Source organism: Podarcis bocagei, assembly GCF_964188305.1.
Source record: "Podarcis bocagei genome assembly, chromosome: 1".
NCBI classification, from domain to species: domain Eukaryota; kingdom Metazoa; phylum Chordata; class Lepidosauria; order Squamata; family Lacertidae; genus Podarcis; species Podarcis bocagei.
In genome coordinates, this window is record NC_138125.1 from 94,402,478 (window position 1) to 94,417,408 (window position 14,931).

A 14,931-nucleotide genomic window follows, 5' to 3' on the forward strand; every position below is an offset into this window, starting at 1 on the left:
GGTGTTTGTATGTGCATTTGCAAGTGTGTTTGTACGGACCACATTTTTTGTACAAAAGAAAAGGTGAGTAACGGTGAGTAACAGAAAACTTGGCAGGTTAACCTGCCTGTTTATGTAGCGCAGGATTTTACATTGTACCACAGAGTTACAATGGATGGGGTTGGGCTATTGTCAGGGGCTCAGGGACAGAGGCACGGGAGAGAGGAGATGGAGAGCGAAGGGGAAGGATCTGAGGGCAGCATAGGGGAGTATGACAGTGACCCGAGAGATTCCATGAGCTTCTCCAGCGAATCAGAAGATTCCCAGAAGGAGGCGCCGATGGTCAGGGCAAGGGGGGCCAGCGGGGACTCCCAAAGCAGCAGCTGGAGATCAGGGCCAGCTTCCCCACCAGAGCGTAGTGGGGGGGGGAGGAGTCCCAAGTGTCAGGACCAGCGGCTCCTCCAGCAGGGAGAGAAGATGAGTCGAGACTGACCACGCCTCTATCGGAGAGTGGGGGAACGGAGGGGAGGTCAAGTCCAGCTAGCCTTCCCGAAGGGGGAAGCAGTGACAGGAGCAGTGTAACGGTCAGGAGGAAGGTTACCGGCTGGGCGCGCGCGCCAAGTTCAAATGTACAGGCGTGCGGGACAGCAGAAAGCCCGGATCGGGAAACAGGTCCTAAAGCCCGCCGGAAGCAGGGAGAAGACTCAGGGGAATCAGCATCAGAAGAGTCTAGGAAGGGCGAGACCCCAGCTGACAGGCGGACCCAGAGGAGGAAAGAGCAGAGGAAGAGGTGGAGCAAGGCTAGGGTCTTAAACTGGTGTCTGGGGGGAGGAGACTCAGACGGAGCTTCGGCGGTCTAGAGTTTCAGACGTAGAGCTGTACGCTGCTGATGTGAAAGACAAACTGAACTTCAATAAAGACTTTTGTATATAACAACGAACTGGCGTTGGTCCTTTGTGAGCTGGGACCTTGGGCAGCTCTGACAGCTATTTATGAGATATGGGAAGTGGATGAATCAATGGGATGCAGAAGGTGTCCTGACTCTTCTCACTCAAAGCCGATGGCCTCGCAGTCTGCCCTCTTTCACTCTCCCCAATTCAGGACAGAATACCCCAACCTCCACATTTTGACCTGACTTTCCAAGCACCACTGTTTGTTACTCATGTTCATTGTCATCCCCATTTTTGATATTCCAGGTGTTTGGAACTTACATGGGGGAAAGAACAAGGCCACACCATCTCCCTGCATTACATCACTGTCTCTGAGTGGTATATAGACCAACATACACAGGCCAATTATGCAATCTAGAACCCTGATCGTGCAGTGTTCTAAGTCACATGGTAAAACCTCACATGTAGAGCGGGCTTCCCACTTTAGACTTTCGAGGTGTCTCTCTCTGTGTAAGGAGGAATAGATTTGAGGTTTTCTTTCCAGTGGGACTAAAGGAAGAGAGTTACACACAGAGCTGATTTTGGGGCCCAAAGCTCACAGCATTTTGGGGGATGCTGACTGTCTTTACAAAACTAATATGGGAGCATGGATGAGGTTTGTTGGAGTGTTTAAATTGAACTTCCTACCTGTATATTTGTAAATAAAACTCATTTATTATAGCAATATAGTATTCTGCAACCTTTGTCCAAGGGACGCATAGCTTGGTTGAGTGCTGCTCTTTTGGAATATCTTGCTGCCTGTAGTCGTGGAAGGAGCACAATCATGCTATGCTCAGGTGTCTTCATTCTGAGTCCAGTGTTCAAAATTTGCCAGGTGCATTTTGTGACTGGCACGTGGCCTACTGTGGCCATGTGGAGATCTCTGATGCCAAGTTGGCTACTGACATTTCCATTTGGCTGTCCCCTCCAGCTTTCTTAAGCAGGTGAGCAAAATATCTTATTTATTGCATATATACCCCACATTTTTCTCCAGGGATTACAGGTGTCTCCCCACTTGCGCACAATCAGCACATGCACTTCCACTGACACATGCCATTTTTGGCACTGAAAGGATCAGGGGAATTCCCACTCAGGTGCGACCTGGTGACATGTGCAGCAGCTGGGAACAGAACCCCTGCGTAAGTGGGGATTCCCTTGTACATGGTTCACCCCTACTCCTCAGTTAATCCCGACAATAAACCAGTGAGGTAGAGGCTGTGACTGGCCCTAAGTCACCCAGTGATCTTCATGATCTACCAGGTCCTAGTCTGGCACTCTTAACCACTACAGTGGTACCTTGGGTTACATACGCTTCAGGTTACATACACTTCAGGTTACAGACTCCACTAACCCAGAAATAGTACCTCGGGTTGAGAACTTTACTTCAGGATGAGAACAGAAATCGTGCAGTGGCAGCGGGAGGCCCCATTAGGTAAAGTGGTGATTCAGGTTAAGAACAGTTTCAGGTTAAGAACGGACTTCCGGAACGAATTTAGTACTTAACCCAAGGTACCACTGTATACCACACTGCCTTCCTAGAGTACTTCTGCTATGGGGCAGCTCTATAAATTGTTGGTAAATAAATATGGGAAAACAGAATGTCACTTAGAGAAGAATCTGAAATATTTCCCTTGAAGCGTGATTTTGTTTTATTCTGGATTGTTTCAATTGATGTTTTAATGTGTTGTTAACTGTTTTGAGATCTTTTCTTTATAATATAAAGCTGTATAGAAATGAAATGTATACTAATAATGATAATAATAAATTCCAGTGCAAAAGACACCACAGCAATGTGCCTAGACATTCTGTTGTGGTGACCATAACCTTGGTTTAAGGTGCCATTTGGTCACTAGCTTATATATATGAGTTTCTAACTCTGGCTGAGCCTCTAGTTCTGCCTTTTGCATCAGAAATGCCCATTGTTATGGAGAGTTTGAATAAATTCTTTTGTAAATGAATGCTGAAAATATTCCTACTACAACTTGGGAAGAAAATCAGTTGTCCCCAGAATGCTTCATCAATATGGCCGCAGTTATTTGACCTTTGGAGCAGGTAATTTAATCTGCTGGAACAGAAACTCATGACTACATCCATTCTTTTTGTGTCCTCTTTCCCTAGAAGGTTTTGTGTACCTTCTCAACTTTCCTTAGTTTCCCCTTAATGTTCTCCCTAATCACAATTCAGAAAAAAACTGCTGTTCAAAGAGAACAAAAGTGAACCATCTAGCACAAAATTGATGTCTATATGTCTAGTATATTGTCTGGCATTCATTGTAGTTTTCATAAAGAAGAAGATTCAGAAGCAGACAGCTCTGTGAATAAGTATATGTAAATGTAATTGTTAAAGAAACTTGGATTAAGAACATAAAAGTGGTGTTGCTGGAACAAGTCTAACATGTCTCCTAACAGTAGCCAGTAACATACTGTTGGAGTGCTTGCAGACAGGACACTACATATCGTGCTGTTTACCCCTAGTGATCAGAGTTAAATTGCCTATAAGCATTGGGACTTCATTTCTTTTTTTTATGTCAGCTAAATTTGTCTAATCCTCTATTTTACAAAGCTTTCAAAGCTTATAACCATCACAAGGAATAGCAAATTCTATATCAATTATGGGGTGAAGAAGAAATTCGTTTTGCCTGCCCTGAATTTATCTGCTGTCCATTTCATTGCATGGCCTCATCACTGAAAGGTTCTCATAGTTATCGCTATACATTAAAGATCTTTTAAGTCTTTCAGGAGTCCTAAATCTTTCAGCATACAAGCATCTCTCTTTCTGGTGGTTGACAAAAGTTGGCCAGACCAGTTATGTGAACCCAAAACATTCAACAGATTTGTCATTGTGCTTTAGTGTACAAGTAGTTTCAGAAACCCGGGACCGCGGGTGGCACTGTGGGTAAAACCTCAGTGCCTAGGACTTGCCGATCGCATTGTCGGCGGTTCGAATCCCCGCGGTGGGGTGAGCTCCCGTCGTTCGGTCCCAGCTCCTGCCCACCTATCAGTTCGAAAGCACCCCTAAGTGCAAGTAGATAAATAGGTACCGCTTTATAGCGGGAAGGTAAAAGGCGTTTCCGTGGCTGCACTGGAGCTGGCTCGCCAGAGCAGCTTCGTCACGCTGGCCACGTGACACGCTGGCCATGTGAAGTGTCTTCGGACAGCACTGGCTCCCGGCCTCTTAAGCGAGATGAGCGCACAACCCCAGAGTCGGACACGACTGGCCCGTACGGGCAGGGGTACCTTTACTAGTTTCAGAAACAGTCAGTTGTGCATTGATAGATAAATGTGAGCACATGGAAATTAAACTTGCACTGATAGTGTTTAGATATTAGTTCACATTGTATTGCTCATAAGGGAGTATGAGGAATTTAGGGGAGGAGTTGAAGCTTAGAGCACAGAAATAACGCAACTAAAGTTGAGAAAATTTGAAAGTGGTTCAGGCTATGACAGTAAAATGCAACTTTTATAAATATTTATCAGTATACACTCAGATAAACTTAGTAGTAATGGCCTACAGCTGCTCTTCAAGAAGGCAACAAAAACCCAACAAAAACAACACATACAAAAAACACAACAACAACCCTGGAAGGGGTTTAATAGGTTAGATTTGAAATACAGTGGTGCCCCGCAAGACGAATGCCTCGCAAGACGGAAAACTCGCTAGACGAAAGAGTTTTCCATTTTGGAGGTGCTTCGCAAAACGAATTTCCTATGGGCTTGCTTCACAAGACGACAATGTCTTGCGAGTTCCTGCTGGTTTTTTCCCCTCCCCCCTTTTTCTAAGCCACTTATCAGCTGATCCCGATCAGCAGATAAGCCGCTAATAGCGCTAATCCGCTAATCCGTCAATGGGCTTGCTTCACAAGACGAAAAAACCGCTAGACGAAGAGAATCACAGAACGGATTCTTTTCGTCTTGCGAGGCACCACTGTATGTCAATAAAATTAAGGAAGTTTGTGCCCTGTCATGCCTAGCATAAGAAAATATATGAACTTTGTTATGAAAAGGATGAATAAAATGCTAGCAGTTTTGCTGAAAGTGCAGAGGTAGCAAAAATACTTTTTTGATTACTGTTAATTAATCTTTATAACATTTGAATGTCTTGTCATTCCATATCCCGAAGGCTTTGAATGAATCGCAGCATTTTAAAATTAAATGTTAAATAAATGAAGTTAAATAACTCCACATGGCCGTGGAAATGTTATGTAATGGATTACATCAAATTTTGTGGAAGACATTAATTTACTTAATTTAGCAAATCTTGAAGGAAATGAGATTGAGGGTTTCTTATGAAGTAATTAACAAAGCAGTTAAATGCTAAGTATTAGTGTCTCTTCTGTGGTGAAGGTAGCTTGACATCTTGGTTTTGCAATTTTATGTTGCATTTACAGGCTGTGGCATTAAAAAATATTTTGTTTTTATGTTACTATGGGGAGATACTCAAATAGCTCCATGCTGATTGAGAGAGCACATTTTTGCAGATATAGGGTGCAGTCTACCTTTAATGAACACAGAGAACAATTCAAACTTCTAAAAACAGATTTAGACTGGGAAATATCTCAAAATGCTTCTGAAAGGGTTAGGTCTTCATTAGGCACTGAAAAGGCAACAGAGATGGCACCTAGCTAGTACTTAATGAGAGGGAATTCTAAAGGGTACGAGCCATGGCACTAACGGCCCAATTCCTATATAGTTTGGAACAGACCTTTCCTGCAGAGTACAGTGATTGATTGGATATACGAGGTGTGGGATAATCCTTTAGGTCAGTGTTTCCCAAACTTGTGTCTCCAGCTGTTTTTGGACTACAATTCCCATAATACCTGAGTGCTGGTCCTGCTAGCTAGGGATGATGGGAGTTATCAAAAAACAGCTGGAGACCCAAATTTGGGAAACACTGCTTCAGGTCCTGGGTATTTGGTAAGCTGAGAATATTCAATTTAGGTACAATTGATTAGCTCTAGGGCAATCATATTAATAAGGAAATTCAAGGGATTTTATTTTGCACAGGAATATTAAACACATTTTAAAATCAATTTTTGAGGGGAAATGCAGTATCATGAAGCCCAATATACAAATTATCTATTGATGACAAGAATAGAAACTAATTGGAAGAAGGATTAATTGAGATATCCCCAATTCCCATCCTTTAGGGTTTGATACCATAAATAGTAGCTCAATTTCTTGGATCTTTGCAGCATAATCAGCAGATTGACTTCTCGATTTTAAGAAGTATATATGCTCAGTCAACAGTTTATTCTTCAGAACCCTCTTGGTGGACCCAAAGCTTCTCACCATTCAGAATTAGTGAGCGATATTTTTGAGCTATACACTAGAGTTATTTGACCTTAAATTTAGTGAATGTGGCATTTTATTCTAAAACACTTACTAGAAATATTAAGACCTACATGAATTAAACATAATGTATGTGTTTAAAGATTAGGACTGAAAGTTACTATTTCAGAGCCTGTTTAGATCTCCAGTCCAGCAGATCCCAAGCAGTTTCAGTATCCAGGCTAAGGGAAATTTATGTAGTTTAAAATATTCTATACTGTTATTCTTAAAGAAAAAAATCAACATAGTGTACACAAGGACACAGTATCAGATAGATCACGCAAAATAAAAATAATAAATCCAACAGCAACAGAAATAATCAGTTAGCCATTACTGATCAGCCAGTTGGATCTCATCTCGACCATGAACTCACTTGGTGGCATTAAGTGGGGAACTTGTGGCCCTCCAGATATTGCCAGACTGCAGCTCTGACCAACAGCTATGCTGCCTGGGACTTTGGAGTCCAACAACATATTGAGGGCCACAGATTTCTGACATTTGAATTATTGAGAGAATGTTACGTGAAGTGCTTTGATCACTCAAAAACTCCATGTGGGTATGAAGTATTCATTATCACTCACTTGGATATTTATATTCTGTTTGCAATGAAGGCAGTGTAGAAAAGAAAATTGGCTCAGGAACCACACCAGATTACACTGCACATAGACGTGTGCATTTGTCAGGGTGGGTGTGGGGGGATAGACTGGTAATGTACGAAGTGCTGCTGGTATATTATGAAGTAATCTCATGTGCTTTTCTTTTACAGTTGTAGCTTCCTTAACTGATATTTCAGCTTCCTCAAAACTGTTCTCAACCCCTAAAAAGGAGCACTATTCTGTTTTCTTCCTCCTCTCTTGCAATGTTTGAGCCTATATCTGATCAGCATCTAGGAGAGTGTTTTGAAAGTAAAATATGTGCTTTTAGGGAACAGCTCCTTTAATTTGTTGATAATTGCAAGCGTAGATATTATCTCAGTTCCTTTGACATCATACCCGTGGTTTATTTATATACTCTTTCACTGTCAGGTCGGTTGTCAAAATAAAATAATAAATACATATAAGACAGACAGATAAAATACAAAATGAAGAGTGTAAAGTACTGGAGATGGTCATAATGTTTTAAGTGCCTGCATAAATGTTTTTGCCTGGTGTCTAAAAGATAGCAAAGTTGGTGTCAGGCATACCTCCCTGAGGGAGGGCATTATGTTTACATGCCTGTTACCCATAATTAATGCTAACAAAAGTTCTCTCTGTTACTGTTTACAAACCTGCTTCAGATACAGCAGTTCATACTCCCTTTATTTGCCAGCCTTAAGGTCTTCTGAGTGTTGGAAGACTCAGGACAGACAAAAGAAATACTTCTTCACACAGCGTTAAATTAAACAATAGGATTCACTCTCCCCAAAAGTAGTGGTGGCAATGAGAATTGGGCATTCATGGAGGATAGTGGCTGTTAGTCATGATTGCAGTGTTCTGCCTCTGTGTACCATTTGCTGGGAATCGCAAGTGGGGAAAGTGCTGTTACACTCAGGACATTTTTGTGAGCATCCTGTAGTCATCCGGTTGGTTACTGCAAGAACTGGATGCTGAACTAGAGGTACCAGCTCTGCTTTTCATCTAATGACCGTGCCAGCGAGCTTGAAGGAAAGATGTGTTGGACTGTGCTCAAGAGAGAGATTTGAAGAGTAGTTGCAGGTTGAAACTATGAGTATTTTGAAGGAAGGGGTTATTTACGTTTCATAAACCTTCAAGGAGCATCTCCTTTCCAGCCCATAGTGACTCAGCCTGAGTTGTTTGCAGTGGCAAATTGTCACATTGTGAGAGAAAGAAACAAAAGCAGAAGTGAAGTAACTAGATGTACCAGATGTACTAGATGTAACTAGCAGCAAATGTAAAAATAGGGTGTTTTGGTGTGGTTGCTTCACTTGTTTCCTCAATTCACCATACCACCCAGTGTGCCATCTTGCTTTCTCCAAGGCACTGTCTCTTTCTTAAGGGAGATACCGCATTTTCATTACTCAGTGGACATGTTCATGGTACTGTCAGATTGAATAAGCTACTGAAAATTTATTGATGTTCTGTGCAGCTCTGAAGCAGGATATTAAATCTTAAAAGACTTAGAAATATAATAGATTTTATTGAAAATAATAAAAGTTGTTCTGAATTTAGCATTTTGGTCGTACTGCTTAATTCTGTCTTCATTATCCATGCATATAAATTTGTAGTCTAGGAGCTAATCTTTCAACAGACTTACTGCGTGTTTTATAGGCTGCAGGTCTCCACTATGATTATTACAGTGGTACCTTGGGTTAAGTACTTAATTCGTTCCGGAGGTCCGTTCTTAACCTGAAACTGTTCTTAACCTGAAGCACCACTTTAGCTAATGGGGCCTCCTGCTGCTGCCGTGCCGCTGGAGCCCGATTTCTGTTCTTATCCTGAAGCAAAGTTCTTAACCTGAAGCACTATTTCTGGGTTAGCGGAGTGTGTAACCTGAAGCGTATGTAACCCGAGGTACCACTGTATATCCAAAGGCTGCTGATGTTTGGTTGATGAACAAGACAAGCACCAGTGCTAGTAAATGTTTTTGCGTTTCTATAGTTGTAGGTTCTTTTAACATATACATGACAGCCCTTTAGATATTTGAAGATGGTTATCATATTTCCCCTCAACACAGTGAGATGAACTGTTGATGCAACAAAACATGGTACACAAACATGCATATGGCTTTTGAGGAGCTAGCTATATGTTGTGCAAAATTTCATAGAGCCTTGATCCCACTATTTAAAGAAAGACACAGACTCTTTTTGTGGGGAGATTTGATGGAAGTGGTGTGGGAAGGGATGCTTAACCTTTCCCTACCTGCTCTTTTGACTTGGGTCTCCTAGCTTTCCCCACATGGAGTTAAAGATGTATATTTACCTGCATTTAGAATCCTGCATGGTGGGAAGCCACCCAAAGCTCCACCTCCATCGGTTTATTTTAATTTTTAAAAAATGACATGAGTGCTTCATCATACATATTTGTGTGTTATGTGTCTTTTACTCCAGAATTGGGCATGATCCAGTCCACTGTGGGTACATTGCCCATATTGAGCACAGTTGACAGTATCCAGAGGGAGAGCTAGATGTGACTATGGAGTAAATGCAGAGATTTCCTATTCACTCTGAAGTCCCATAGTGCTGCATTTACACACTTTTTGTGCGTTTACAGGTAGATGGTGGGTGGGAAACAGGGCTCCATTGTAACTTATGTGAATACAATGTGGGTGTTACACCCACAATGGACCAGATCAAGCTCCTAAAATTTAGGCCACTACATCAAATATTTTAAGTTCAAATTGTAAACTTACTGTTGGAAATAAGTAAAGCCATAACTTTACAAAGATAATCTTATTTTTGAATTTCTGTTTGGTCCGCTGTTTGCCCTCAAGACCTTCAGCTGTAATGCAGGCACCCTTTATAGAGTATAATATTAGTGCAGCATCTCCAGCCAGCCCTCTGTGACCTTTATGCTTTATCACCTTAATCAAGCTACCTGCTTGACATTTTTAAAAGAAGATTTTTTCTCTTCTTGGCAGTTCTTGATGTGTATGGCATTATTCTTTAACTATAGATAATTTCCTAGGAATACGTGCATATTAAGAAGATACAAAAGGTCGGAGAAATCGTGAGCACTATTCAAAGCCCTTCAGAGTATTGCATTATAATTTGTAGCTCAAAAACCAAATGGTTTGCGCTGAAGTGCTGCAGCTGGAAAAACAGTCAAATCCATCATTTGATCCTGATCCATGAGTCTCTTATCTACGATCCATAAATTTTGTACAGGCTTGGTAGCCAGTTAAAATTTGTGCTAAAGGTGGGGAGCAGGATCTTGATTGTGATGTCACACTGAGTGCTGCTCTACACGAACCAGCCTCAAGCTTCAAGCTGAGAGTGGTGGACTGTGGTTCATTTTTGTTTTTCTGGTCTTCTGAGAGGCTCAAAAAGTAGCAAGAGATTTTACTTATTCAATGTGAAGTTTGCAATATCTCTTCTGTGCTTAGAGAAAGGGGAGGCGGAAGGTGCAAGGCACTGCACTGTCTCTAAAAAGGATTGCAAAGCAGTGAGGCATATTGTCACTTTTCAGTACTTCAATCAGTGTGAAGTCTGGTAGGAGGTCTTGCAGGAAAAATATGTGCTTGTCAATGGTGAGCTGGCAACCATTCTCACATTTTTATCATGTGAACCCAACATTAAATATAATAAATAAGTTAATTGTGTACTGCATCTATAAAAATCAGTTCCCAGCATCATGGGACTTGGGACTCTCAAGGGAGCTTCACATTCTTACCTCTTACATTCCACACAGTCAGTTTCATGAAAGGCATTTTGCTAGTAATAAATTGGTAATGGAGACTATGTGCGAACTCAACCTAAAACAGCCAACAGAATATTCAGAAGAAAAACATGTAGTATTAAACGAGTGATTCCTCTGAGGAAGAAGAAATCTCTTGATTTATGACAATAGAACATTCTGCAAAACTCACAACTGGCCGAAACATATAAATACTTTTTCTTGAGGGCTTAATATTGGGCTCCATTCCTAATACTTTGTTCCCTGTTGTTTGGGATCTGTATCTGCTACAGTGTGTATGTATCCGCTCTCTGGATCAGCAACAGGAATTCTGTCATAAGGAATATATTAGTATATTTATTCATATGAAGTTATAGCAGTCTTAATAAAGATCTTTATCCGACCACATGTTATTCTTCAATAGCACACATGTAGAGAAGATATAAAAATCCATTAAATGCCAATGTAGTATTTTTAAAATGCTGGATGCAGCAACTGGCAATTGGACCTGAACACTGCAGTCTTCGCTGCTTTTTTTGCAGTATTGCAAATAAGCAAATTCTTCCAATGTAGAAGCCATACTTATTTCAGGATTAGATTTAAGACTCCACTTTGAAAACAGGAAGGGAAAACGTTAACTATTTCAGAAAAGGAAATGATACGCATCCACTTCTCCCTTTTATACATGAGACTAGATAAATCATTCAGATTTGGCACGCGAATTACCTGTCCAGTAATTTCTTGCAGCTGTGGGAGGTCTGATGTGCATAGAGAGCTCTGACCCCTTACCACAGCTTCCCCTTTGCTTTCAATAACATCTCTGTGTAGAAGACATGCCTATGTAGAGCTGCCCTCTCTTTCAAAATTATTGGAGAAGTCTGATTATTTAGGTGCCTTGGGTGTTTAAGTCTGGGTAGGAGTGCCAGCTGAAATTTTAGTTAAGCATGCAAGCATTAGCACTGTTTTTAAAAGTTCTTACTCTGTTAATCTCTGTCTATGTTTGTTTTACATATCCTGTAAGATGCACTTCCTCAAAAGGAGGATTACTTTTGTAATTGCTACTTTTTATGTCACATGTTTGGATACGCCTGTGTTTTCCTTGTAAAATTGCTATTATTTTCCATTTAGGCCTCAGGGTAACTATGTTGCTGACATCATCCCTCATGGTGGTAGGAGCTGGCCTGAGATGTGTTCCTGTATCAGACCAAGAAACAAGGAAATGGTGAGAGGTTTATTATTTGTTCTTTAGTGGCTGGGGAGGGGGACCCTTCCAAATTATCTTGTCTCAATAGGATACAATGGTTTTACTGTGAAGACTGTGGTGTAGCTAAGGTGATAACCGGTAGCAATTGGAAGATGTTGAAGTAACCTAGTTGAAGACATTCTGCAGTTTAAATCTAGTTTTCTACCATGGAAAGCTACATGAGAAAAATCCCATAAAACCATTCTAATGGCATTTTTTTCCTTAGGGCTGAATAAGATTATTTGCGAGATACAGTACTGTATGTAGCATCCAGCTACTAGAGACACCCCCCATGTCCTTCTAGATAAGGACCACCCCCTTTCCTGACCACCAGATATTCTGATATTCTGAGATTTGAAAGGGTTATGAAGACTGGCCTCTTAGCCACCTTCTGCCTCAGATGCTTTATTTTTGCAAGCTGTTAGGTCATGCCCACAATACTGTGGTTCACCAGCAACGGAAATAAAACTTGAAGGAATTTGTCATGGTTTAAACACAACAAAAGAATGAATATGTAGCTCTGCATGTGTGAGGACCATTAAAATATATTTTCTGATGTCTAGAGCAGGGGGAAAACCCTAAATCAGATTGTAATTGCCTTGTGGTCCCCAGATCATACCCCTGGTTATAGTAGAACTGATACTATATACATGAGACTCACTTCCACCATTGTCACTGCCAATATCAAACTCACCCAGACTCAAAAACAGTAAATAACAATACCACCACCGCCAACAACAGCAACAATGTAGTGTTTATCTTCGCAGGATAGTTTAAAAATGGGATAGTTGAAAATTCTGCAAAAATAATTAATCTGATATAGTAAAATCAGTTAAGTCCAAAGTAGAACGTAGAACTTTGCTCACAAGGAAAGGGGCACATCACATTAGAAAGGCCAGATGGTGTTTGCTCAAATATGAGATATGTATGTGCTTTTATTTGTAGAACAAAAAAAGTTTATTAAATAGTCCACCACAACTCCTCGCAATTTCAAGTGGTTTGCAAGAGTCTGATGGGGAACTGCTCAAGGGCAGAGCTCTAGGTTTCACAAGACAACTCAAAAGAGACATAGCTATGGCTGTAGTTTTAGCCACAACACTAGTTGTGTCCTACGTTCTAGGTTACTCCTCATGCGTCCTTTCTAAAATGTTAACATTTCCACTTCTTTTAAAAAGTAGCTTTCAAGGACTCTGTTTATTAAAAAAAATTGTCAGGTAACTTTTGTGCAAGGCATAGAAACCAAGTAGGATATTGGAAGGGGTTCCAGCGAGCAGAGACTTGACAGATGGTGCAATTTTCTGCCCTCTGTATACTCCCTCTACCATTTTCTTTCCAGACCTTTTTGCAAAATGAATTAGCTTTGTTTATAGTGCTGGATATGCAGCAAATCCACATGTGTGTTGCATCCAATAATATAAACAAAACTTATTTATTTTGGAAAAAAATTAATGTGTGTTTTCCAGAATTGCATTTTGTAGGGAATTACTTCTATCTCTGATTCTATAAGCATATTATATTGTCATTTATTTCCCTTCTGCCTTACTATCAGTACAATTATTCACTCTATATCTGCAGAGCTTCCCCTCCCTCTTTGTAGTGCATCTACAGAGCCAGAATGTGCATTCTGTGTGTCAATCATTCAACATGTCACCTCACCACTGTGGTTTGGTTTTGACCTTTTTGAAAATATATAAATTGTGATAGCTCTGTGAAACTAAAAATGTGAACATTAGTTGTTCCTTTGATGCTTACGGTAGGCTTTCAAAAGAAATGATGCTGTGTCTTATGTGTTATTGAGTATTATGAAGTTTATGCTGTGTTTACAGTTACATTCCTTTCGCCTTCAAGTCTCCTTCAAAAATATCTGAACTTATAACTTGAGCTTTTGGGCTTGGTTAGGATCTGAATAAGTTTTGTGTTCTTAACAAGGTCATTTAGAAAGAATAGTGCACTTAGCTTGATTGTATTTACCTACAAAAGGAACATAAAGTATTATCCGAGGGCAAGATCATCTTTTTTGTGGATATTTGCCAAGCATTTGTCATCTTTCTGAGTGAAATAAGCAGCTTAGTATAAAACAATAATGTCTTAATGACCTATTGATTGTTTTAGGGTTGGGCTGCAGTGTGAGATTTAATTAATTTTGTTTTTAAAGCACTTTGAAGTTGGGACCCAGCATACCCACTGAAGTTCAAAGTATTAATAATTTTATTATTTGTGGGCAGCATGCAGTGCATTGGGTTACTTTCCCTCATATAAAAATCAATAAAACAATTGGCAAAAAACCCCTGTTCACATGCCAAGTTCCTGTGAGGAAAGGAAACTGCTGGGCTGCCAGCATATATATACTTAGCAATGAGTAATAAACCTTCAAGGGAAGCTATTTTGTAATGGGATTTGTAGGGGGGGGCATTAGGCAAGAGTGCTTAGTAGTTGGACCAAATTTTGAACAGGCCATTTGATCCAGCTTGAGAAGTCCTAATGAATTGATCGTTCTTGCAGAAGTCAAGCAATTTAAGATTTAGACCTGGTAATTTAGGATGTGCCCTTTGGATGGTGGGTTTCTGGCTCAGTCACAGTTCTCCGTGGCATAAAATTCTTGGAAAGATCTTACTCTGTGCCTTTGATTATGTTGGGAGTGTGAGAGTTCTCAATATTTTGGCCATTTTAACTAGTCTTAGCACTCCAAAGAGTTAGACAAGAGTTGCCTATACACCCTCATTTGCTTTGCATCCAATGCACTCCAACCACTGATCTGAGAAGTGGTGTACACACAATGTTATTCACAGTCTGTATTTCTCCTGCATTTGTCCTGTTGTTTCTTAGGAATACTGCTCTTCTGTATTCAGATTCTACGACACTTGGAACCACTCTTCCACAACTCTGATTTATTTTGCTAAATGCCCAGTGTATCTGCAAACTGTGGCACTATCTTCCACAGCACACTGACACAACAATCTCAGCAGATACAATAACTGTTTCAAGCGTTTCCAATAGGGTCCTCAGCTGTGTAGACATTATGAAACACAGCTAATTATTTATTTTTATCAATTTAGATTGAATCTGGTTCGCTGAAAAATGCATCAAAATTTAGTAAGCTTGTAGAGGGAGGAGAGGAAGAA

At 40.5% G+C, this 14,931-nt stretch overlaps 1 protein-coding gene across 2 annotated transcripts in view; it reads left to right on the forward strand.

Annotated features, from left to right (window-relative positions):
• The window catches only part of SLC49A4 (solute carrier family 49 member 4), a 70,215-nt gene that overhangs the window by 2,221 nt on the left and 53,063 nt on the right, over positions 1–14,931 (forward strand). For both annotated transcript variants that reach the window (XR_014006511.1, XM_081188793.1), the window contains exon 2: positions 11,695–11,788. Coding sequence is in view for 1 of the 2 variants with exons in the window: in XM_081188793.1 (XP_081044919.1) it covers positions 11,695–11,788 (94 nt within the window). In the remaining variant the exon portion in view is untranslated. The remainder of the gene's footprint in view (positions 1–11,694; positions 11,789–14,931) is intronic.